Raw genomic sequence first — 25,283 nt, forward strand, 5'->3', positions numbered from 1 at the left:
TCACAGCGCGACAGTCCTGACAGACATCACCACAGACATGTTTTATATAAACAAATAAGGCGGAGCCCGCTCCTTACCTCTCTGCTGCGAGGCTCTCCTTCTCTGGGACTTCCGTGTAGCCTGATCCATTCAGCTCGAAGCATACTACCTCCCAGGAGTGCGGAATGAGCTTATGGCTCGCCTCAGCAGGTCTTACCACACGCATGAGTAGTCAATCAGGTCGGACATCATACAGGCAGTCTTCCAGAAGTAGGGTTATCCCCAAGTAGAACTCTTCGCCACCAAGAGCAACAGTCAGTGCTCTCAGTTCTGCTCATTCCAAAACCACAGTCTGGGCTCAGTCACCGATGCGTTCTTAATACCATGGGGTGGGGGTCTGAAGTATGCCTTCCCTCCTATCCCGCTTGTCCACCGGGCCCTCCTCAAAATTTGCAGAGACAGGGCGATGGTAAGATCGCCCCGTCTTGGCCCAGACAGCATTGGTATACAACCCTTATAGAGCTGTCCATGGACGCCCCAGTTGCTCTACCCCTCCACTGAGACCTCATCATGCAGGACTATGGGCGCCTCCTTCACCCGAACCTGCAATCTCTGCATCTCCTGGCGTGGAAACTCCGTGGCTAAATTCCATGGAAAGACAGTGCTCTCAGTCGGTGAGACAGATTCTCCTCAGCAGTAGGAAACCTTCCACTAGGGCTACCTATCTGGCAAAATGGAAAAGGTTTTCCTGTTGGTGTGAACCCAAGTGCCTTCAACCACTCCAGGCTACAATCCCAGTTATTCTAGAATACCTCCTGCACCTTAAGCATCAGGGTCTATCCCCTTCCTCCATCAGAGTACACCTGGCAGCCATTTCAACTTTCCATCCAGGGGAGTCTGGGCGCTTAGTGTTTTCTAATCACATTGTGGGGCGATTCCTCCAAGGTGTGGAAAGGGTGTTTCCGTATTCTTGTCCACCTGTCCTAACCTGGAACTTAAACTTGGTCCTCTCCAAACTCATGAGCCCTCCATTTGAGCCCCCGGCCACTTGCTCCCTCCTCTGCCTTTCTTGGAAGGTGGCATTCCTGGTGGCCATTACTTCGGCAAGGAGGGTGTCCGAGCTGAGAGCCCTCACCTCTGAACCACCTTACACAGTGTTTCATAAGGACAAGGTGTAGCTTAGACCACACGCTAAATTTCTCCCCGAGGTAGTCTACCAATTCCACATGGGTCAGGACTTTTGCTTACCGGTGTTCTTTCCAAAACTCCACATGAGCCCAAGACACCGCAACCTACACGTCCTGGGTGTCCGGAGAGCCCTGGCATTCTACATAGAGTGAACAGAACCTTTCCACAAGTCGACCCAATTGTTTGTCGCCATAGCTGACAGAATGAGGGGTCTTTCTGTCTTTGCACAATGCATATTGTCCTGGATCGCAGACAGCAGAGCTGTTCTCCAGTCAATCGTTCCATGACTCTTACCCTCTTCCTATGGTAAGCTTGGAAGTCACCTAATTGGAATGGACGTGAACAATCACTTGAAGAAGAAAAGACAGCTATCTACCTTTTTGTAACTGTTGTACTTCTAGATGTGTTGTTCACATCCATTACAATACCCACCCCCCTTCCCCTCTGTCGGAGTCAATGGCAAGAAGGAACCAAAGGGGGATCGGGCCGGCAGGGTAATATATACACCACCATGAGGGCACTACTCTAGGGGGCTCCCCTGCCATCCCGACGGGAGCTGCTAAGGGAAAAAGTTTCCGACGTCCATGCACGCGGCGCGCACACACCTAATTGGAATGGACGTGAACAATACATTTCGAAGAACAACAGTTACGAAACGTTAGGTAACCGTCTTTTTCACTTAATGCCAAGTTCACTAGCCAAAGGAGCAAATATCAAGAAAGTGCTCCTAAACATGGGTTTCTATTATGGCTGCCACGATGGTATTTGAATCAGACCTGCACTCACCCACTTCCATTTTAAGGCAGAAGCAGAACAATTGGTTATTTTATAAGTCTGTGTTAAATTCCTTATGAAATTTTTCTGTCATAATTTTTTTTCATGATTGTGATAAAAAGCCTCACATTCTTGGGATATTTTCTGTTGTTTGAGCTCAGTACTTTCTACATTGCTTGGTACCTGAACATACTTTTCCAATATTCATCTAATAATGTAGAAATCTGAGGGCAGAACAGAGCTGAACACAGAATCAATCAAAATTCAACTGTTAGTGTATCAGGTCTTAAAAGTGTTTTCCAACTGGGTTCAGAACTGGACTAAAATTATCTTGCCGTCCTCGCCTTTCATACAAAAGACATCTTGTATTACAGAATCAAACTTAAATTACAGTGTAAGACTGTAGGAAAAAAATGTAGTTGCTCTTTGCTCCTTTTGGATAACACAAACCAGAAGAAAATGGGGAAATAATGGGAACAAATGTTCTAATCTTCGAGCAATTTTTAGTGCTGATGATGGTCTGTAGGAAATAGTCTTGGTAGTCTTTTAGACTGAAATCTAGTTCAAGCAAGACACTCTAACAAACAGCAATCCGTGATACTATTGTGTTCATATTTCTCTGTCATCTGTATTAGCTGCTACATATTTGTCTCCTAGAGTATAGTAGTAGATTACTACTGTATGCACTGAACCACACTTTGAATATCTTTTCCATCTCCTTTGGAAGACAAGCTAGAGATACATAAGAGGAACAATGAAAATAATTTCCATCTCTTGAAAAGTAACTTAATTCAAGCAAGTTTATGAATGAGGGATATGAAGTTAACAATACACACACATGCAGATACATTTGAAGCAGGCAATACTCCAGAAGCACAAATAGTTGCGAGAATAAAGTTTTGAAAATTAAAAACCTAAAATATTGGCATTTGAAAAATAGTATGAAAATACTTGTAAAAGAAATAGGCTACACAATGGGATAGCACCAGGATTTATAGATGACTAAGAGGCAAATAGAGCTGGCATGATATAGTTAAAAAGATGTCATACTAAATGGGAAAGGAAAGAGAGCATGGGGTGAAGAAAATAAACTGAAGAGACAAATGTGAAGTCTTTAATTCAAAAAAATTTCCCCCCTCAGTTAAGTTCTTTGGATAATGTACTGAATTAAAATGTGATGTTTCCATCTTGGGTTCATACAGTGAAGTGAATATTTTTGTATCTCTGAGGTTATATATGCAATTATAGGCCTTTACAAAGATAATAGGTCTTCATTTTGCAACTTGCTCAAGGACAGTGTGTCGTTTCTTAACCCATTCTGGAGCATTATTTCAGTACTGATTTAATCTCTGCTGAATCACCAGATTCTTCTTAAGTGATTGCTCATGTCCATTCCACATTAGGTGTGTGCGTGCTGCATGCACTGTTGCTGCAGATTTTTCCCTCAGCGGTATCCATCAGGCCGGGTCTAGCGCCCTTTGATGCTTCACACCTATGTGCTGGTATAGGAGGTGCCACCGGCCCCGCATCCTTTCAGTTCCTTACTTTCCATAATTGTTGCTGGAATAACTCTTCTTGCTTTGGCAAGGCATTTTTCAGTGGTTTCTTCTCTGTATCCTAGTTTATTAATCTTAGTATAGTTTTAGTATAAATATTGTATATAATACTAGTGTAAATAGTTAGAACCTTTCCTTTATTGTTGAGGTGCTCCCTTCACCCCTGGGTCTGGGCATGCCCAGCCCCGGGCTTCAAACCTTGTACCTCCTGTGTAAGCCTATGCCCGTGAGTGACCCAGACTCCAGTTGTCTGAAGTGTTTGGGAGGATACCATAGGAGGAGGGTAGGAGTCATGAAACTGAAGTGTAAGAGAGCGCCGTCAGATTTATCAGGACTTTTAAGTCCCGTAAGAAGAAAGACAGAGAGATTAGACAGAAGGCTACCCTAATGGAAGCTGCTCTTAGACCGGCTTTGGAGCCAAGCCTCTCAGATTCGGCACCAAGCACTTTGGCCTTGGTGCAAAGTGCTCCTCTGGCACCACACATATCCTGGCACCATTTGCCATCTCCAGTGCCAAGGAAGAAACATAAAAAGCACTGCTCCGAGAGAGGGTGCTCACTAGTGCCTAGGAAAGGCAGGGAAAGGGAAGGTAGTAGAGTGCTACCTTGTCGTGCCACTCCTCCACCCCTGGTCCTATAGTGGCACCGTTGACTGTGGCCAAAACATTGAGTCCAGTGCGGGATCCCCGCCTATGCCAGGAAGTCGTCATGGCACCAGCGGAATCGCAGTGTCTTCAACCCCAGAGTCCTTAGCGTGGCCAGAGACTTCTTATTGCCAACTCCAGTGGGACAACCACTGGCTCCAATGAGCTCGAGTGGAAGAGAGCATGGTGTTCCAAGCTTCTTCCCGGCACCGGGACCTTGGATACTTTCCAGGGGCAAGCTTACCCTGCTTCCTTCTACGAGATTGTCCCCGGGCCCTCAACACCGATCTGCGGAAGTGAGGGGTACCCGCACCCCTGTGGTCCTCTCGGAAGGACTCATCACCTGAGTCCGAGGTGGAGCCCTCCCAAGAATACCCATCCCAAGAACTGCCACCAGTACCCGTTTTACATGCTGCTGGACCCCGGTGCAGGTCCCCCCACCAGTACTTGGTCAGGTGGACAGTGGCCTATACAATGGCCATTCTGGAACCCATTGGGGTTTCCCCTGCTACTGTGTCCGTCTTCTCACCAATCAGACTCGGTTGGTTGCTTCTAAGAGGAGGGCCCTTGCACCACTTCACTTGGCATTGGACCTTGACTCTGGTGCCAGTACACAGGACGTGGACCCCATGAAGGTAGTTGAGGCTGAAAAAGTGGAAGAAGCCCCCTCTCACCCTCACCGGTACAGGTCTCTTCCTTTTTCTCCTCCTCCCCAGATGAGGCCAACCTTGGACCGAGCAGCTCACTGCCACAAGGTGACTTTAGAGCCCATCAGGAGCTTCTAAAGAGCATAGTGGCTAACCTGGGGCTAGAGGTTGAGACGCTCAAGGAAGCATCCCACAGCCTCATTGACATTCTGGCTGCACCAGCACCATCTAAGGTGGCTCTGTCCATTAACAAGACTGTAATGGGTCTGGTCAGAGCCCTGCTGCAGACCCCATCTTCTCTCCCTGCCACTTCAAAGAGGGAAGAGAAGAAATACTATGTGCCAGCCAAAGGGTACGAATACCTATACTTTAACCCCCCTCCTGGCTCCCTAGTTATATTGGCAGCCAATGAGAGGTCGAGACAGGGCTAAGCAAGTGCTACCCACAAACAGAAGGGCACAAAGAAACTCTATCTGTTTGGGAGAAAATTCGACAGGTGGACTCCCAAGCCCTGCTGGGGAGATACGATTACAATTCGTGGGACTCCTTGTACATATTTAAAGACTGTGTCTCAGGACTCAAGGCAGGAATTTTCTGCCCTCTTAAAGGAAGAAAAGAATGTTGCCAGAGCCTCACTCCAGGCGGCACTGGACGCAGCTGACACACAGCCAGGATGATGGCCTCTGCAGTGGCCATGAGGTGATGCTCTTGACTGCAGTCCTTGGGGCTACCTCAGGATGTTCAGCAGTCAATTCAGGACCTCCCTTTTGAAGGCTCATCATTTTTTTCGGTGCAAACAGACACAAAGATCCATGGCCTAAAGGACTCAAGGGCTGCCTTCAGGTCGCTAGGCCTCTATGCTCCATCTATTTTGAGGAAGCACTTTAGACCGCAACAGCCGGTCCACTTTTCAGCTCCACCACCAAGACAGGACCTGTTAAAAAGAAGGGCAGAGGTTACAATGTCATCAACCACTTCTATCCACCTCACCTTCGATGCCGGGCTCACATAGGTACTCCAGTGGCCCCAAGCATGCCTTTTGAAAGTGCACTCAAGGGTGCTATATCAGTTCCCGCTTTGAATCCTGCCACACCCCCACCCCTTTGATTTTGGACTGATTTTGCCACTTCAGCCCAGTGTGGTCCCACATCACATCGGATCCCTGGGTGCTAAATAGAGTGGTAGATGGTTATACCTTTCAGTTTTCATCCACCCCTCCCTCCCATCCTCATCCTTCAGGAAACCTTCTCACGAGCAACTCCTAGGCCAAGAGGTGTAGATCCTCCTACGGATGGGGGCTGTGCAAGAGTCACCTCAAAAATTGAGAGGGAAAGGATTTTACTCCCGATATTTCTTAATCCCAAAGACCAAGGGAGGGGGAGGGTTTCATCCCATCCTGGACCTGGTTTGCCTCAACAGTTATCTCAAGAAACTGAGGTGCCGTCTGGTCTCCCTGGCCTCCATTATCCCCTCCCTCAATCCAGAGGACTGGTGCTCTGCCCTCAATCTAAGGATACTTACTTTTACATTTCCATCTTCCATTGCCACAGAAGATTCTTCAGATTTATCATAAACCAGACCCATTACCAGTTCGCCCTCCCTTGCATTTGGCCTGTCTGCAGCCCCTCAGGTTTTTACAAAATGCATGGTGGTGGTAGCAGCCTTCCTCAGAAAGCAAGATGTTCAAGTCTACCCGTATCTTGATGATCAAGGGTCTTGATGATCAAGGGTTGCTCAGAGGCCCAAGTAAAGAACAGCACAGGCCTGGTCCAAGACACCTTCTGAACACTGGGCCAGTTGATAAACGAGCAAGTCGATTCTCATTCCAGTACAGGGGATAGAGTTTATCGGGCCAGTGCTTGACTCAACCCAGGTCATAGCCTTCCTTCCAGAGGCTCGATTCCAGACAGTGTTGGCTCTGATATCCCAGGTCATGGCCCACCCAGTCAGAACAGCCCAGGTTTGCCTCAAGCTCCTGGGACACAGGGCCACGTTAACTTCCGTGTCATGCAAAGCTGCACCTCAGGTTCCTGCAGGTGTCATTAGCTTCAGTGTATTCGCTGAAGAGACACCACTTGGACTCAGTAGTTACTGTTCCGGCCCCGGTCCTTGCCTCCTTCAACTGATGGAAGAGACCCCCAGTCGGCAGGGGTGGGCATTCCCTTTGTTGCCCCCCAGCCATCCATGTCCCTCGTGTTGAACGCTTCAGACCTAGGTTTGGGAGTCCACCTTGATCTCCTCAGGATGCAGGGCCTGTGGTCCCAGGAAGAGCTCTCCTGGGCACAAAAATGTCAGGGAGTTAAGAGCCATCTGCTTACCTTGCCCAGCAAGGTAGTGCGAGTACTGATGGACAGCACCACAGCCATATTCTACATCAACAAGCAGGGAGGAGTATGTTCCTCCGCCCTACAGCAGTAGGCCATCCATCTATGGGACTTCTGCGTAAAGCACTTCATCCACCTCAAGGCTTCCCATCCTCCAGGAGCCCGGAACTCCCTGGCTCATCACCTCAGCAGATCTCTCTCCTCTTACCACGAGTGATCCCTTCACCCAGAGGTCACCAGGTTCATCTTCAAAAGGTAAGGATCTCCCCAGGTAGATCTGTTCATGACCAAGCAGAACAGGAAATGCCATCAGTTTTGCTGACTGCATGGGCACAGCCCGGGCTCCCTTTCAGATTCCTTCCTGCTTCCGTGAACAGAGCTCCTGTACTGTGTATTTTCTCCAGTTCTTCTAGTACACAGTGTCCTTCTAAAAATCAAGCGGGACAGGGTGAGAGTTATTCTTATAGCCCTGGCATGGCTGTGCCAACACTGATTCAGCATGCTGCGAAACTTATCAGTAGCACCCCTGCTAGCACTCCCACTCTGTTTGGACCTGATTTCACAACACCACATCCATTTGCTCCACTGAATGTTGGGTCCCTTCACATGACCACATGGAAGCTCCATGGCTGAATCTGGAGGAGCAAGCCTGTTCAGAACACATTTGACAAGTCTTGCTGGGTAGTAGGAAGCTGTCCACTAGGGCTACCTACCTCACCAAGTGGAAATGTTTCTTGATATGGTCATCCCAACAAGGCCTTTCTCTGGCTTGGTTTTCCTTCTGTCTGTTCTGGAGTACATGCTTCACCTAAAACGACAAGGTGTGGCCCACACATCTGTCAAGGTACACCTAGCAGCAATTTCAGCCTTCCAGCCGCCAGTGGACAGGTCAGTTTTCTCTCTCGAGATGACAATTCGCTTTCTTAAGGGGTTAGAGAGACTTCACCCTCAGGTTTGCAAACCAGTTCCCCCCACGGGATTTGAACTTGGTCCTATCGAAACTCACAGGCCCTCCCTTTGAGTTGCTAGTATGTCCTCTGCTGTTTCTCTCCTGGAAGGTTGCCTTCCTGGTAGCAATTACCTCAGTTAGAAGGGTCTTTGAAATCAGGGCCCTTATGTCAGAACCATCATACTCAGTTTTCTTCAAGGACAAGATTCAACTGCACCCCCATCTGCCTGCCAAAGGTGGTCTCGCAATTCCATAGCAACCAAACCATTTTTCTGCCAGTCTTCTTCTCGAAGCGGCACAAGAATTCAGAAGAGCGGCAGCTTCACTCATTGGATGTTAGGTGTGCCCTTGGCTTCTACATCGAGAGAACTAAACTACTTCGCAGATCCATGCAACTCTTTGTGTCAATAGCAGAGAGGATGAAAGGCCTACTGGTTTCAGGCTAAAGAATCTCATCCTGGATAACCTCCTGTGTTCAGGCATACTACGAGCAAGCGAATGTTCCATCACCTGCCATCTTGACTACTCATTCCACGAGAGTGCAGGCCTCTTCAGCAGCACTTCTGTCCAAAGTTCCAGTCCAAGACATTTGCAGGGCCTCAACATGAGCAACACATCTTGAAGAACAGTTGTTACAGAAGGTCAGTAACTGTTCGTTTGGGGTTGTTTGGGACCTCCAATCTAAGAATTGAACATGCTTGACCCTGCTTAGCTTGTGATGTCTATCAAAATCACAGCATGAGATAGTATAGCTGCAGTTTCATATTACAAAGAAAGGATAACACATCTAATCATTAGATTTATAACAGATATTTTTTCTTTTATTTAATAGTTAATATAATTTAACTCCCAGATAAAGAGTCAATAAAATGTTTCCTTTAGATGGTGTGGGATGGTGTTTTTCTTGGTCTAAAGTATCTTTTATAAGTTTCCTTAATAGATTTCAGAGTAGCAGCTGTGTTAGTCTGTCTTTGCAAAAAGAAAAGGAGTACTAGTGGCACCTTAGAGACTAACCAATTTATTTGAGCATAAGCTTTTGTGAGCTACAGCTCACTTCATTGGATGCATCCGATGAAGTGAGCTGTAGCTCATGAAAACTTATGCTCAAATAAATTGGTTAGTCTCTAAGGTGCCACTAGTACTCCTTTTCTTAATAGATTTGAATTGAAATTAATGTTGAATGAGTGGCATTCATCAGTTTTTCTTACAGGTACATGTTAGATTGTTAACTTGATAAACTATCTATCAACCTTTTCCTGAGATTTTTTCCTTCCTACATTTTAAAGCTCCTGCCATGTTCTATGACATTTAGCCATTTGTGGCTTGAAGTGTTGCCTAAATGCTGATTAAGCTTAGCTTATGTTTCCCATTTTTAGGCCATATCTTTGTTTCTTATGACTATGTTCTTGCAGCAGTAACAGAGGGTTCACATATCATTTTTAAAAAATAACCATCAAAATAAATTTTGAAATCACCTCCACTCTCATCTTAATGTACAAAGGGTGTATCCCTTTTGGAGATTGAAAATGATTTCGTCTGGCTTGCTAGCTAGCTTATCCCTGACTGCTTTTTTAGACTTCATGTCTTTTATAAATTCCAAAAGGTCTTGGCATCTCAAGTCTGATTACATTTGCAAAAGTCAAAGTGGAAGGTTTCTGGCTCTATTCCTTGTATATAAGAGACCTCAAAAACTCCTCCATGTGTGTGCTGACTGTGTCAGTGCTGGATGTGTGTGTTCAGTATCTGTAGTGTTTGGGACTAATACCTTTGTTTTGATTTCCAGCCTTTAGCTTTTAGACCCAGGTGAGGGTGCATCGGGGGTGGGGCAAGGAAAGGGAAATTGTATTTTGCTACATGGCTGTTCTAAATAGCAGAATAAGACGATTCTGTCTCAGAACAACTAAGGGTCTAATCTTATCTTGCTTTTAGTGTAAATCTTCCATTAGTGTGGAAGTAAATAATGTAATGAAAATATGCAAAAGGGCTTTGTGATAGATCCAAAATTGAAACCCGATAAGGGGTTTAAAACTCTCAGTGGGACTTATGCCTGCATAACACACATGGGGTTAGGTTTAACATTTTGGAGCTTGACTGTGACTAAGCCTCTTTCTTCCTTTATACCCTATCATGCTATCCTCCTCTCCAAAGCAATGTCACTCTTTTATTCCCTTTACCATTCCTTCTTTGAAGAGAACATTTAACTTCTCCATTCATTTCAGTGCTAATAAGAACAAAGTAGCTTCTAGATTCTTCATGAGTCTAGTCCTGCTTCTCTTAGTATAGAATATTCCTTTTCTGCTAATGATTTTTGCATATCTTTTGTGGAGTTACACATTTTAGTGCATTCTATATCTTACATAATGTTTAAGTAATTACTTTGTAAATGTCTGCATATTCTTTTCTCCATTCCAGACTGATTCATGGAGGGCAGCTGTTAAATGGATTGGCAGGTCCAACTGTAATGAATGCTGCTCCATTTCTCTCCACAACCTGGTTTTCTCCCGATGAACGTGCCACTGCAACGGCTATTGCATCATTGCTCAATTATCTTGGTGCAGCATGTGCATTTTTAGTAGGACCTCTGGTGGTTCCATCTCCGAATGGAACATCCCATCTTCCACTTGCATCAGAAAGTAACTCTGAGCATATCAAGGACCGCATTGAGGCTGTGTTGTATGCAGGTATTTTAAAACTAATTTACTTTTATTGTGTCTAAAGTGTGAACTACTACCCTCTACTGGCTGGCCTGCAGACAAAATTGCTGATGGCTTAAAGAGTAGTTGTTCTATATCTCAAGTGGTAGAAGAATCCTGTGTTCTAGGGGGAGCTAAATTCTGTTCCCTTTGCCACATGTGTGGGGTAACCAATTAGGCTGTGTCTCTGAATGCAGACACAGATTCATTCCAAATGCTGTATCTGGTCTAGTTTTTCATATTTTCTGATTTCCCAGGACAATTATCTTACACTAGGGTTTTGTGTTTTAATGCAGAACTTCAAAATTATGCTTGTTTTGTTGAACTTTTTAACAGTAAACCTCTCACTACCAGTTCATGTTTCTCTTTATCATTAACAGTGATAGTTTAAATCTAACGATCTCTCAGCATTTCATGCATAACTTCTGTGTTAAATCAGTCCTCATTTAGGGCTTAAATGTGTGAGAGTTAGGGCTGTCAATTAATCACAGTTAACTCAAGCGATTAACTCAAAAAAATTAATCACGATTAAAAAAAATTAATTGCTATTAATCGCAGTTTTCATCGCACTGTTAAGCAATAGAATTCAATCGAAATTTATTAAATATTTTTGGATGTTTTTCTACGTTTTCAAATATATTGATTTCAATTACAATACAGAATACAAAGTGTACAGTGCTTACTTTATATTATTATTTTATTACAAATATTTGCATTGTAAAATGAGAAACAAAAGAAATAGTATTTTTCAATTCACCACATACAAGTACGGTAATGCAATCTCTTTATGGTGAAAGTTGAACTTACAAATGTAGATTTTGTTGTTGTTACATAACTGCACTCAAAAACAAAACAATTTAACGCTTTAGAGCCTACAAGTCCACTCAGTCCTACTTCTTGTTCAGCCAATCACTAAGACAAACAAGTTTGTTTACATTTACAGGAGGTAATGCTGCCTGCTTCTTATTTATAATGTCACCTGAATGTGAGAACAGGTGTTTGCATGGCACTTTTGTAGCCTGCATGGCAAAGTATTTAAATGCCAGATATGCTAAACATTCGTATGGCCCTTCATGCTTTGGCCACCGTTCCAGAGGACATGCTTCCATGCTGATGACACTCATTTAAAAAAATATGCGTTAATTAAATTTTGTAACTGAACTCCTTGGGGGAGAATAGTATGTCTCCTGCTCTGTTTTACCTGCATTTTGCCATATATTTCATGTTATAGCAGTCTCAGATGATGACCCAGCACATGTTGTTCATTTTAAGAACACTTTCACTGCAGATTTGACAAAATGCAAAGAAGGTACCAATGTGAGATTTCTAAAGATAGCTACAGCACTTGACCCAAGGTTTAAGAATCTGAAGTGCCTTCCAAAATCTGAGAGGGACGAGGTGTGGAGCATGCTTTCAGAAGTCTTAAAAGAGCAACACTCCGATGTGGAAACTGCAGAACCTGAACCTCCAAAAAAGAAAATCAACCTTCTGCTGGTGACATCTGACTCAGATGATGAAAGTGAACATGCGTCAGTCTGCACTGTTTTGGATCGTTATTGAGCAGAACTCCTCATTAGGATGGACTCATGTCCTCTGGAATAGTGGTTGAAGCATGAAGGGACATATGAATTTTTAGTGTACCTGGCGACCGCAGCTACAACAGTGCCATGTGAACACTTGTTCTCACTTTTGGGTGATATTGTTAACGAAGTGGGAAGCATTATTTCCTGCAAATGTACACAAACTTGTTTGTCTGAGTGACTGGCTGAATAAGAAGTAGGACTGAGAGGACTTATAGGTTCTAAAGTTTTACATTGTTTTATTTTTGAATGTAGTTATTTTTCATTTATAATTCTACATTTGTAAATTCAACTTTCATGATAAAGATTGCATTACAGTACTTGTATGAGGTGAATTGAAGAATACTATTTCTTTTGTTTTTTACAGCACAAATATTTGTAATAAAAATAGAATCATAGAATATCAGGGTTGGAAGGGACCTCAGGAGGTCATCTAGTCCAACCCCCTGCTCAAAGCAGGACCAATCCCCAACTAAATCATCCCAGCCAGGGCTTTGTCAAGCCTGACCTTAAAAACTTCTAAGGAAGGAGATTCCACCACCTCCCTAGGTAATGCATTCCAGTGTTTCACCACCCTCCTAGTGAAAAAGTTTTTCCTAATATCCAACCTAAACCTCCCCAAATAAATGTAAAGTGAGCACTGTACACTTTGTGGTCTGTGTTGTAATTGAAATCAATATATTTGAAAATGTAGAAAACATCCAAAAATATTTAAATAAATGGTATTCTATTATTGTTTAACAGTGTGATTAATTGCACGACTAATTTTTTTAATTGCTTGGCAGCCCTTGTACGAGTCTTTCAAAAGTGATTTGTTAAATAATTATTTGAGAATATAATTGTGGAATAAAACCCACTAGATTTTGATTTTTTTAACCAAAAAGTATTTAATGCTGTTCTTTAGATTTATTCAGAAGCAACAATTTACTGAATAGTAGTAATGTATGAAAATGAACACTGTACAATACTTGATTTATTTATCCAAACTATTCCTTGTGATGGTTTCTTCAGGACAGCAGGATAATTTCTTAGGTGTTTTAAGAAACTTATTCTAGTCATGTTCAGTGGCAAATTGTTTTCTTTAAAGATGCGGCTGAACTCCGTTTTAAGAATCTAGGGCTTGATTCTCTTCTAATGTAAATTGCTATAGCTGACCATTTCATGTCAGTTAAGAATTTGGCCCAGTTTTCTCTCTAGAGTTCATAGAATCATAGATTTTAAGGTCAGAAGGGACCATTATGATGATCTGGTCTGACCTCCTGCACAACACAGGCCACAGAATCTCACCCACCAAGTCCTGTAACAAACCCCTAACTTATGTCTGAGCTCCTGAAGTCCTCAAATTGTGGTTTAAAGACTTCAAGGTGCAGAGAATCCTCCAGCAAGTGACCCATGCCCCACGCTGCAGAGGAAAAACCCCCGTGGCCTCTGCCAATCTACTCTAGAGGAAAATTCCTTCCCAACCCCAAATATAGTGATAACCCTGAGCATGTGGGCAAGACTCACCAGCCAGACACCCAGGAAAGAATTCTCTGTAGTAACTTAGATCCCACCCCATCTAACATTTCATCACAGGCCATTGGGCATATCTACCGCTAATAGTCTAAGATCAATTAATTGCCAAAATTAGGCTATCCCATCATATCATATCAGTTCAGTCAAGAGATATTGCTAGGCTCATTTTTTTCTCTTTAAAATGTTTTTGAAAAGGCATCTTAGTGGTTAAAAGTGTATATACTATAGTGTATATAGAAGTATATTGGACTCTCCTGGCTATTTGCAGTGCTTTGTGCCTGTCCATTCTTCATGAGGTGAGTTTTCTTATAGGTTAATAATGGCAGGGTATCGGGCACTTTCCTTTCTTTACTTTAATAACAAGCAGTTGAAGTTGGATCATCGTGTAAGTGGGTACGACATAGCCCCTGCTTCTTTGAGTGCTTGCTCATATCCATTCCATGTTAGGTGTGCGTGCGCTGTGTGCACAGTTGCCAGAGAATTTTCCTTCAGTGGTATCTGTCAGGCTGCCCATAGCGCCCTCTGGTGCTGTGTGCTCATGCACTGGTATAAGGGGCCCAGCTGGCCCCACACCCTCTCAGTTCCTTCTTACTGCCCATGACGGTCGCTGGAATAGGTCCTCTTGCTTTGGCAAGGCATTCATTCAGTGATTTTTCTTGTTATTCTCTAGTTTAGTTTTATTTTAATCTTAATTTCTAGTTTAGTGTAGATAGTGTATATATTTAGAACCCCTCTCTTAGCTTAGAGGGGCTTCTTTCACCCCTGGGGCTAGGCATTCCCCGGTCTCCGAGCTGCAAACCCTGCACCTCCTATGGCAAGCCTATGCCAGTGAGTGACCCACAATCCAGTTGTCTGAAGTGTCTAGGAAAGGCTCATGTATAGAAGCGTTGTCAAATCTGCCAGGACTTCAAGCCTCAAACGAAGAAGGCTAGAGAGGCTAGACTAATGGAAGCCGTGTTTAGACTGGCGTCGGAGCCAAGTTGGTCAGACTTGGTGCTGATCGCTGTGATTTTGGTGTGAAGCACCCTTCTGGCAATTCCCGTTTCTCAGCACCGTTCTCCATCTCTGGTACCGAGACAAAAGCATAAGAAGTAGCAATCCAAGAGGGGACGCGCCTTCGTACTGAGGGCAGCAGAGTGTGATCTGCATTGGGCAACTCCTCTATCCTTGTTCTGCTAGTGGCACGGTCAACTCTGCCCTGCTCACAGGTGCCATTGAGTCCAGTGTGGGAACATCCACCAATGCCAGTGAGTCACTGTGGCACCATTGGGATTGCGGTGCCTTCCACCCGAGAGCCTTTTCAGCAGCCAGGGACTTCATAACACTTCTGGAACTGCCAACCTTAGTGGGGCAACCACCAGCTCCGACGAGTGCATTGAGCAGAAGGGATCATGGGGCCCCCGAGCTCATACCCGGCACTGGTGACTGCAGTACTGACAAGAGGCAGACCGGCTCTCCTGTCGTTGGTGAGGGCTTCCCTGATCTGGCACTGATCCCCAGACCCTCGGGACTGACTGACGGAAGCAAAGGGTACCCATTTCTCCCTGGTATCCCCAAGAGGACTCTTCCTTGGAGTGAGAGCCACCACTACCCATCCTACATCCCACTGGATCTCGGTGTGGGTCCCCCCGCTGGTACCTGGCCTGGAGGACAGTGGCCAGTGAAGGTCCAGTGGCTGTACTGGAATCTGTGGGGCTTTCCCCCCAGTACCAGGTCCTTGGTCCAGCTGTTCCTACTCGGACTTAGTCCTGGGAGGTGTAATTGTGGCTGAAGAAGAAGAGGAAGGCCCCTTCCTCCTCCCCTCCCCCCCGTGCAGGCCTCTTCCTCCTCCACCTCAGATGAAGCTGGCGCAGGACTAAGCAGCTCGGTGCCATGGGACAATTTTAGAGCTCATCAGGAGCTTCTAAAAAGTGTGGCTGCCAAGCTGGGGCTAGAGGTGGAGCTTCTTAAAGAGTCCTTAGATTGCCTCATTGACATTTGGGCCATGGCTGTCCCATCAAAGGTGGCCCTACCCCTCAATGAGACCGTTATGGGTCTGGTCTGAGCACTGTGGCAGAGCCCAGCCTCCCCCACCCACATCAAAGAGGGCAGAGTAAAAATATTATGTAGTGGCCAAGGGGTACTAATACCTGTACTCCCACCCTCCTCCCTGGTCCCTGGTGATCACAGCGGCAAATGAGAGGGACAGACAAGGGTAGTTAGGCATGACTCCCAAGCAGAAGGACTTGAAGAAGCTAGACGAGTGGGTTACAGCTTTGCATTTCCAACCAACAAGCCTTGCTGGGGAGGTACAATTACAACTTTTGGGACTCTATGGCAAAGTTTAAACACTTGCTGCTTCAGGATTCTAAGCAAGAGTTTTCCGCCCTCATGGAGGAAAGGAAGACCATACCCAGAGCCTCCCTCCAGGTGGCCCTAGACACAACTGATGCTGCGGCCAGAACAATAGCTTTGGCTGTTGTCATAAGAAGTTGCTTCTAGCTCCAATCATCAGGGTTACCACTGGAAGTCCAGCAGTCAATCCAGGATCTTCCCTTGAAGTGTATGTTCCTATTTTCAGAACAGACAAACTCAAAGCTCCACTGTCTGAAAAACTCCAGGGCTACGCTCAGATCCCTGGGCCTTCAAGGAAGCACTTCAGGCCTCAGTGGCCAGCCCACTTCTCGGCCCTACTGCCTTGGCAGGACTTGTTCAAGAAAAGGAGCAGGGGTTCAAGTGAAGGAGCCGCTTCCCCTCTACCTTATCCTCACTACCGGGGTTACACAGACATGCAGGAGGCCCCAAACAGAACTTCTGAAGGTGTGCTTGAGGGCACGAAACCTGTTCCTGCTTCGCATCCTGCCCCCCTTTTGTTTTCGGACCATCTCTCCTACTTCAGTCCGGCGTGGTTCTTCATCACTTCAGACTGTTGGGTACTGAGTATGGTGGAGGGAAGGTACACCCTTCAGTTTTCTTCCACCCCTCCTTACCACCCCCCATCCCTCTTTAGGGACCCTTCTCATGAGAAACTTCTAGCCCAAGAGGTGCAAGCCCTCCTGCAGTTGGGGGCTGTGGAAGAGGTACCTCAGGATTTGAGAGGAAAAGGGTTTTACTTCCGATATTTCCTACTCCCAAAAGCCAAAGGGGGTCTTTGACGCATGGTGGACCTCTTGTCGTCTCAACAATTATCTCAAGAAACTGAGGTGCCACATGGTCTCCCTGACCTCCTGTCAAGGTTCCTCCCCCACTCTGAACTCTAGGGTACAGATGTGGGGACCTGCATGAAAACCTCCTAAGCTTACTTTTACCGGCTTAGGTTAAAACCTCCCCAAGGTACAAATTAATTTTATCCTTTGTCCTTGGAATATCCACTGCCACCACCAAACTCTAACTGGATTTACTGGGAAGTGTAGTTTGGACACGTCTTTCCCCCCAAAATCCTCCCAACCCTTGCACCCCACTTCCTGGGAAAGGTTTGGTAAAAATCCTCACCAATTTGCATAGGTGACCACAGATCCAAACCCTTGGATCTGAGAAGAATGAAAAAGCATTCAGTTTTCTTACAAGAAGACTTTTAATAGAAATAGAAGTAAAGGAATTACCTCTGTAAAATCAGGATGGTAGATACCTTACAGGGTAATTAGATTCAAAACATAGAGAATCCCTCTAGGCAAAACCTTAAGTTACAAAAAAAGACACACAGACAGAAATAGTCATTCTATTCAGCACAATTCTTTTCTCAGCCATTTAAAGAAATCATAATCTAACACATACCTAGCTAGATTACTTACTAAAAGTTCTAAGACTCCATTCCTGGTCTATCCCCGGCAAAAGCAGCATACCGACAGACACAGACCCTTTGTTTCTCTCCCTCCTCCCAGCTTTTGAAAGTATCTTGTCTCCTCATTGGTCATTTTGGTCAGGTGCCAGCGAGGTTACCTTTAGCTTCTTAACCCTTTACAGATGAGAGGATTTTTCCTCTGGCCAGGAGGGATTTTAAAGGGGTTTACCCTTCCCTTTATATTTATGACACCTCCATCATCCCATCCCTGGATCCAGGTGACTGGTATGCCGCCGTCGACTTAAAAGACGCCTATTTCCACATTTCCACCTTCCAAGGCCACAGAGGGTTCCTCGGGTTTATTGTAAACCAGACCCATTACCAGTTTACCCTTCTTCCATTTGGTTTGTCAGCAGCCCCTCAGGTTTTCACAAAATGCATGGCAGTGGTAGCAGCCTTACTCAGGCAGTGAGGCATTCAAGTCTACCCATACCTCAACTATTGGCTGATCAATGGCCACTCAAAGGCTCAAGTGAAAAACAACATCAACCTCGTTCAAGCCACCTTCCATGCTGGATCTGTTGATAAACAAGCGAAAAATGACTCTCGTTTCTATTCAGAGAATAGAGTTTATCGGGGCAGCGCTAGACTTGACCTAGGCCAGAGCCTTCCTATCAGAGGCTTGATTCCAGACAACGTTCGCTTTGATATCCAACATCAAGGCGCACTCCATCATGACAGTCTCATTTTACTTCAAACTTTTGGACCACATGGCAGCATGCACTTCCATGGTGCAGCATGCAAGACTGCGACTTAGACCACTGCAAACTTGTTTGGCCTCCATGTATGCACTAAATCAATACCACTTGAACAGGGTGCTTATGATTCCTGCCCCAGTCCTTGCCTCCTTCAACTGGTGGAAAGATCCCCGATCAGTGGCAGTGGGCATTCTCTTTGTCACCTCCCAGCCTTCAGCATTCTTAATTTCGATTGCATCCAACCTAGGTTGGGGGAAGGAGGGCTCATCTTGAGCACCTCAGGACTCAGGGCCTATGATCCCAGGAAGAGCTCTCCCTACACATAAACATCAAAGAGCTCAGAATGGTCCACCTAGCATGCCAAGTGTTCCTACCCAGATCATGGGCTAAGTTGTGTGAGTGCTCATGAACAACGTGGCAGCCATGTTTTACATCAGCAGATGGGGAGGAGGGCAATCCTCTACCCTGTGCCAGGAGGCCATTCTCCTGTGAGACTTCTGTATGAAATGCTCCATCCACCTCGAAGCTTCCCATCTTCTGGGAGCCTGGAACACTCTGGCAGATCACCTCAGCAGGTCTTTCTTTTCTCACCACAAGTGGTACCTTCACCCAGAGGTGACCAGATCCATCTTCCAGAGGTGGGGGTCTCCCCAGGTAGACTGGTTCACAACGAGACAGAACAGGAAATGTCCGCAGTTTTGCTCACTGCGCAGTCACAGCCCAGGCTCCCTCTCAGATGCTTTCCTGCTTCCATGAACAGACCCCTCCTGTTCTATGTGTTTTCCCCCAGTTCTTCTGGAGCACAAGATCCTTCTGAAAGTCAAGTAAGACAAGGCACAGGTTATTTGTGTAGCCTCTGCATGGCCACAACAGCACTGGTTTGGTATGTTTCTGGACCCCTGCCCTGGACCTGATCTTGCAAAACCACAGCCATTTACTCCACCTGAACCTTGGGTCCCTCCACGTGACTGCGTGGAAGTTTCATGGTTGAACCTGGAGGGACACGCCTGCTCAGAGCAAGTCCACCTGGTCTTGTTAGGTAGTAGAAAATCGTTTACTAGAGCAACCTACCTAGCCAAGTGGAAGCTCTTCTCCGTGTGGTCGTCCCAACAAGGACTCTCACCGACCCAGTCATCCCTCCGGTCTGTGCTGGAATACCTGCTCCATCTGAAACAAAACGGTCTGGCCTTTTCATCAGTCAAAGTACATCTAGCGGCAATCTCAGCCTTCCATTCTCCAGTAAATAGTAAGTCTGTGTTCTCTCATGAAGTGTCCATCCGCTTTCTCAAAGAGATAGAGACTTGACGCTCAAATTTGTGAATTGATTCCACTGTGGGACCTAAATCTGGTTCTGTCAAGACTCTCATAGGCCCTTCCTTTGAGCTGCTGGCATTGTGCCGTTTGTCAGATCTCTCCTGGAAGATAGCCTTCCTGGTGGCAATTACCTAAGCCAGGAGAGCCTCAGAAATTAGGTCCCTTATGTCAGAACCCCTGTATATGGTGTTCATTAAGGACAAGGTTCAACTGCACCCCCTCCTGGTATTTCTCCCAAAGGTGGTCTTGCAGTTTCATAGTAACCAGTATATTTTCCTGCCAGTTTTCTTCCCAAAACCGCACAGGAATTCAGAGGAGTGGTATCTCCACTCACTGGACGTTAGGTGCGCCCTGGCCTTCTATGTTGATAGGACCAAGCTGTTCTGTAAATCCATGCAGCTCTTCATGGCAGTAGCAGACAGGATGAAAGGCCTACTGGTCTCAGCCCAGAGAATCTCATCCTGAATCACCTCCTGTATTCGTATGTGCTATCTTGACCACTCATTTGACAAGAGCTCAAGCAAAGTGGCGTTTCTGGCCCAGATCCTGATCCAGGACATTTGCAGAGCTGCGACCTGGTCATCAGTACATACCTTCTCCTCCCACTACTACGCCATCACCCAGCAGTCCAGAGATAATGCCAAGTTTGGAAGAGCAGTGTTGCAATATGCATGTCCATAACCCATGAACTCCGAGCACTCGAAGAAGAAAAAATGGCTACTAACCTTTCCTTAACTTATTCTTTGAGATGTGTTATTCATGTCCATTCCGTGACCTACCCTCCTGCCTCTCTGTCAGAGTTGCGGGCAGGAGGGAACTGAAAGGGTGTGGGACCCTCCAGGCCCCTCATACTGGTGCATGAGTACATGGCACCAGAGGGTGTTTAGAGACAGCCTGACGGATACCACTAAGGGAAAATCTCTGGCGACGGTGCACATGGCGCACACACATCCAACACGGAATGGACATGAGCAACACATCTCGAAGAACAGAAGTTACGGAAAGGTTAGTAACTGTTTTTTTTCCTATTGAGTGACTCACTTTTTTCTGGAGCCAGATGTCTTGAAACTGCAGGGAAGTACAATTTTGGGCTACAATTTTAAGAGGCAGATAAGATGTCGCACCCGAAAGGTTCCATGGCGGATCAAAGTAATGGTTCACAAGAAAGGAGTGCAAGGGAAAATTGATGTCCCTTTTGTTGGCCCCATGGCTCAGTGGAGCTCTATAGTAGTAATGTTGATGAAGAACTTAATGGTAGGTAGCACAGATTTTCTGCGTTCCTGAAATGGAAATGTTTTTTAGGAGAATCCCTCCTTCAGACTTGTGGGTAGTATTGTCATGGGTGCAGAAACATTGTGTTGCATCCTTTAAATTTCCTGGGGAGCAACATTTAATAAGGCTGCTGTAAGCTTTTTACTTTATTCAGCAGACTTTTAAACACACAACTGGATTTTTCTGTCTGACTTCACCTGCTGTGTTAGTGATGTGTCATTGCACCACTCACATAGTGAATGGAAGCTGGATCCTGGATATAATTGCCCAGTAGAGAATTCTGCTGGTTGTGGGGAAACTGTCAGCTAGTTAAAAGGTGGCAGAGCTGGCTCAAGACACAATCACCCTGGACAACATAGGAAAGAGACTGGGGTGAGACAGTATAGCCCACAGAATTCGAGAGCTGTAACTTGCTCCCTCATGGCCGCATCCTCACTCCCCTGCAACCCATGGAGCTCAGATATAGGAGAGAATCTGCCCCATACTGTGTAACAATAATACTTATCAATTATATAGCTCTATTTACCTGCAGACCTGAAAGCACTTCACAAAGGTGATAGATATCATTCTTCCCATTTAACAGATGGGGAAATGGAGAGATTAAGGGACTTGCTTAAAGTCACATAGGAAGCTAGTGGGGCACCTAAGAATGGAACTCGCATCTCTTAACACCCATTCCTTTGGCATAGCCATTGGGCCATGGTGCAGCTCTCACTTTGAGATTTTGGATATACTACAAGAGTTGTTAACCTTGGATTGGTGGCATGGCAAAAGCATATTATTTTTCTAAAGCATATTTTGTGTAATGATGGATGAGGCTGTAAGTAGACATAGATCTGCTTTACAATCTTTCTCTGAACCATTCCCTTCCCTATCTCTGTTTAAGGAGTGGTGTTTCTTGCACTAAGAGCTCAGCTGAATTATCATGGCGTCCTATTGTCATATTTGCGTACCATATTCTGAACCCCATGACTGAAATAGTAGGGATGTTCAGATCAAAATCAAGTTGCATTACACGAACTGCATGGGGAAGTTTGCCTTGCTGTTGGCTCTAACCAGAGCTATTAGCCATTCATTTTCCTGAGCATGAAATTAAACCCATCACATTTATTATTACAGCGTTGTAGATTCTTTCCTTATTACATTGCAATTCAGTACAGGATTAGGGCTTTTTAAGTCTGGATATACCTTTTCAAAAGGATAAATACCTTTCACCAAAGATACTTGTACCTCTGAATATAAAACTTTCCCTTTCCCATTTAGAGCCTACTCAACTAGCCAGGTGCCCATTTCTCAGGCTGAGTGGGGGCCATCTCTTCACTTTGACATACAGGGGGTTTCCAGTATACATCTTCCCCCTTATCCATTGTTTCGGATATCCGTCACTCATCAATAGGGGAACCCGTGTTCCAATTTACATTGGTCCTGATCTGCATATCCGTCATGAATTGGAACACCTTCCCCTATTAGAATCATAGAATCATAGAATATCAGGGTTGGAAGGGACCCCAGAAGGTCATCTAGTCCAACCCCCTGCTCAAAGCAGGACCAATTCCCAGTTAAATCATCCCAGCCAGGGCTTTGTCAAGCCTGACCTTAAAAACCTCTAAGGAAGGAGATTCTACCACCTCCCTAGGTAACGCATTCCAGTGTTTCACCACCCTCTTAGTGAAAAAGTTTTTCCTAATATCCAATCTAAACCTCCCCCACTGCAACTTGAGACCATTACTCCTCGTTCTGTCATCTGCTACCATTGAGAACAGTCTAGGGCCATCCTCTTTGGAACCCCCTTTCAGGTAGTTGAAAGCAGCTATCAAATCCCCCCTCATTCTTCTCTTCTGCAGGCTAAACAATCCCAGCTCCCTCAGCCTCTCCTCATAACTCATGTGTTCCAGTCCCCTAATCATTTTTGTTGCCCTTCGCTGGACTCTCTCCAATTTATCCACATCCTTCTTGAAGTGTGGGGCCCAAAACTGGACACAGTACTCCAGATGAGGCCTCACCAATGTCGAATAGAGGGGAACGATCACGTCCCTCGATCTGCTCGCTATGCCCCTACTTATACATCCCAAAATGCCATTGGCCTTCTTGGCAACAAGGGCACACTGCTGACTCATATCCAGCTTCTCGTCCACTGTCACCCCTAGGTCCTTTTCTGCAGAACTGCTGCCTAGCCATTCGGTCCCTAGTCTGTAGCTGTGCATTGGGTTCTTCCGTCCTAAGTGCAGGACCCTGCACTTATCCTTATTGAACCTCATCAGATTCCTTTTGGCCCAATCTTCCAATTGGTCTAGGTCCTTCTGTATCCTATCCCTCCCCTCCAGCGTATCTACCACTCCTCCCAGTTTAGTATCATCCGCAAATTTGCTGAGAGTGCAATCCACACCATCCTCCAGATCATTTATGAAGATATTGAATAAAACCGGCCCCAGGACCGACCCTTGGGGCACTCCACTTGATACCGGCTGCCAACTAGACATGGAGCCATTGATCACTACCCGTTGAGCCCGACAATTTAGCCAGCTTTCTACCCACCTTATAGTGCATTCATCCAGCCCATACTTCCTTAACTTGCTGACAAGAATACTATGGGAGACCGTGTCAAAAGCTTTGCTAAAGTCAAGAAACAATACATCCACTGCTTTCCCTTCATCCACAGAACCAGTAATCTCATCATAAAAGGCGATTAGATTAGTCAGGCATGACCTTCCCTTGGTGAATCCATGCTGGCTGTTCCTGATCACTTTCCTCTCATGCAAGTGCTTCAGGATTGATTCTTTGAGGACCTGCTCCATGATTTTTCCAGGGACTGAGGTGAGGCTGACTGGCCTGTAGTTCCCAGGATCTTCCTTCTTCCCTTTTTTAAAGATTGGCACTACATTAGCCTTTTTCCAGTCATCCGGGACTTCCCCGGTTCGCCACGAGTTTTCAAAGATAATGGCCAGTGGCTCTGCAATCACAGCCGCCAATTCCTTCAGCACTCTCGGATGCAACTCGTCCGGCCCCATGGACTTGTGCACGTCCAGCTTTTCTAAATAGTCCCTAACCGCCTCTATCTCCACAGAGGGCTGGCCATCTCTTCCGCATTTTGTGATGCCCAGCGCAGTACAGTATTGTATTGTACAGTATTGTACAGTACAGTACTGTACTTGTGTCTGCTGGCTACATTCAAGGCTTATTACCTATGGAGGATGTTCTCCATGCTGATTAAGGAGACGGCAGGTGAAGGAAAGCCCAGTGTAAAGGAGTTTTGGAAGTCCTATAACATCTTGAATGGTGTGGAAAACATTGACACGTCGTGGGAAGATTTGATGCTGTTCCTGTTCTCGAGCAAGAAATTGTCAAGTTGGTGAAGGATGTTTGAGGAGGAGGAGGATGTACAAGAGTTGTTGGAGTCTCACACTGAGCAACTGACAAATGAGGAACTGATTGAGCTGGACCAACAATGGATATCCAAAGAAAGCAAGAACAATGACGATGATGACATAGGGAAGGAAGCCAGGAGTCTGATGACAAAGAATCTCTCCCATTTCTTTGGATTGCTGGATGAGATGATGGAAATCATACTGAGCGGTTATCCTTTTTGTGAACAGTCTGCCAAAGTCTCCAGGGCTCTCAGTGATGCAGTGACTTGCTACAGAGAGATGTATCACTTAAAGATTCATGCAGGAGAGCAGATGTCGATAAAATCCTTTTCAAGATTTCTGCAACCAAAAAGCCAGCCCAAGAAAACCCAGCCACCGCCCCTACCCAAGTTTAGCAGAATTGACACTATTTTATACTGTATTACTGTACTTATTTACTGTATTCAAATGTTCTATGTGTTTGAACAGTGTTAGTAGAGTTCTGCATTATTTTATTCAATGTTTTATGTGTAAAATGTGTACTGTATAACCTGTCATTGTAAAAAGGTACACTGTTTAGGTGAAAAAAGCATTGTCATAGGCAAGTGTGGTGAAGCTGTGAACACATCTTCCCCTTATTCCATTATTTCTTATGGGGAAAAATTCTCCGGTATATGTCATTTTGGTATCCATTGCCCTTTTCAAGAACAATCCCAATGTATACTGGGGACCCCTTGTGTACAGGTCATTGTGGCATGGTGCTCAGATTGCTTTCATGAGGCATTAGAGATTCACTCTTCAGCAAAAGACATACAGCTCCATGCTCAGCGTAGCATTTCCTGCCCATTAGTTTGTTGACGGTTCTTGTTCTCCCTTCTTGTTTCAAGTGCTTTGGTGGATCCATCCAGTGTTGCTGAAAGAACTGTCAGGAGGAAGGCAGTCAGTTACTGTTGAGGAGCTCTTGTCTCTGACTGCAATTCCCTTGGC

The 25,283-nt window shown here is 45.4% G+C and overlaps 1 protein-coding gene across 3 annotated transcripts in view; it reads left to right on the plus strand.

Annotated features, from left to right (window-relative positions):
- SLC49A4 (solute carrier family 49 member 4) overlaps nt 1-25,283 on the plus strand; it is a 192,901-nt gene that overhangs the window by 96,168 nt on the left and 71,450 nt on the right. For all 3 annotated transcript variants that reach the window (XM_073305105.1, XM_073305107.1, XM_073305106.1), the window contains exon 3: nt 10,473-10,741. In XM_073305105.1, coding sequence (XP_073161206.1) covers nt 10,473-10,741 — 269 coding nt within the window. The remainder of the gene's footprint in view (nt 1-10,472; nt 10,742-25,283) is intronic.

This window comes from Lepidochelys kempii, chromosome 11 (assembly GCF_965140265.1).
Source record: "Lepidochelys kempii isolate rLepKem1 chromosome 11, rLepKem1.hap2, whole genome shotgun sequence".
In the NCBI taxonomy this organism is placed as follows: Eukaryota; Metazoa; Chordata; order Testudines; family Cheloniidae; genus Lepidochelys; species Lepidochelys kempii.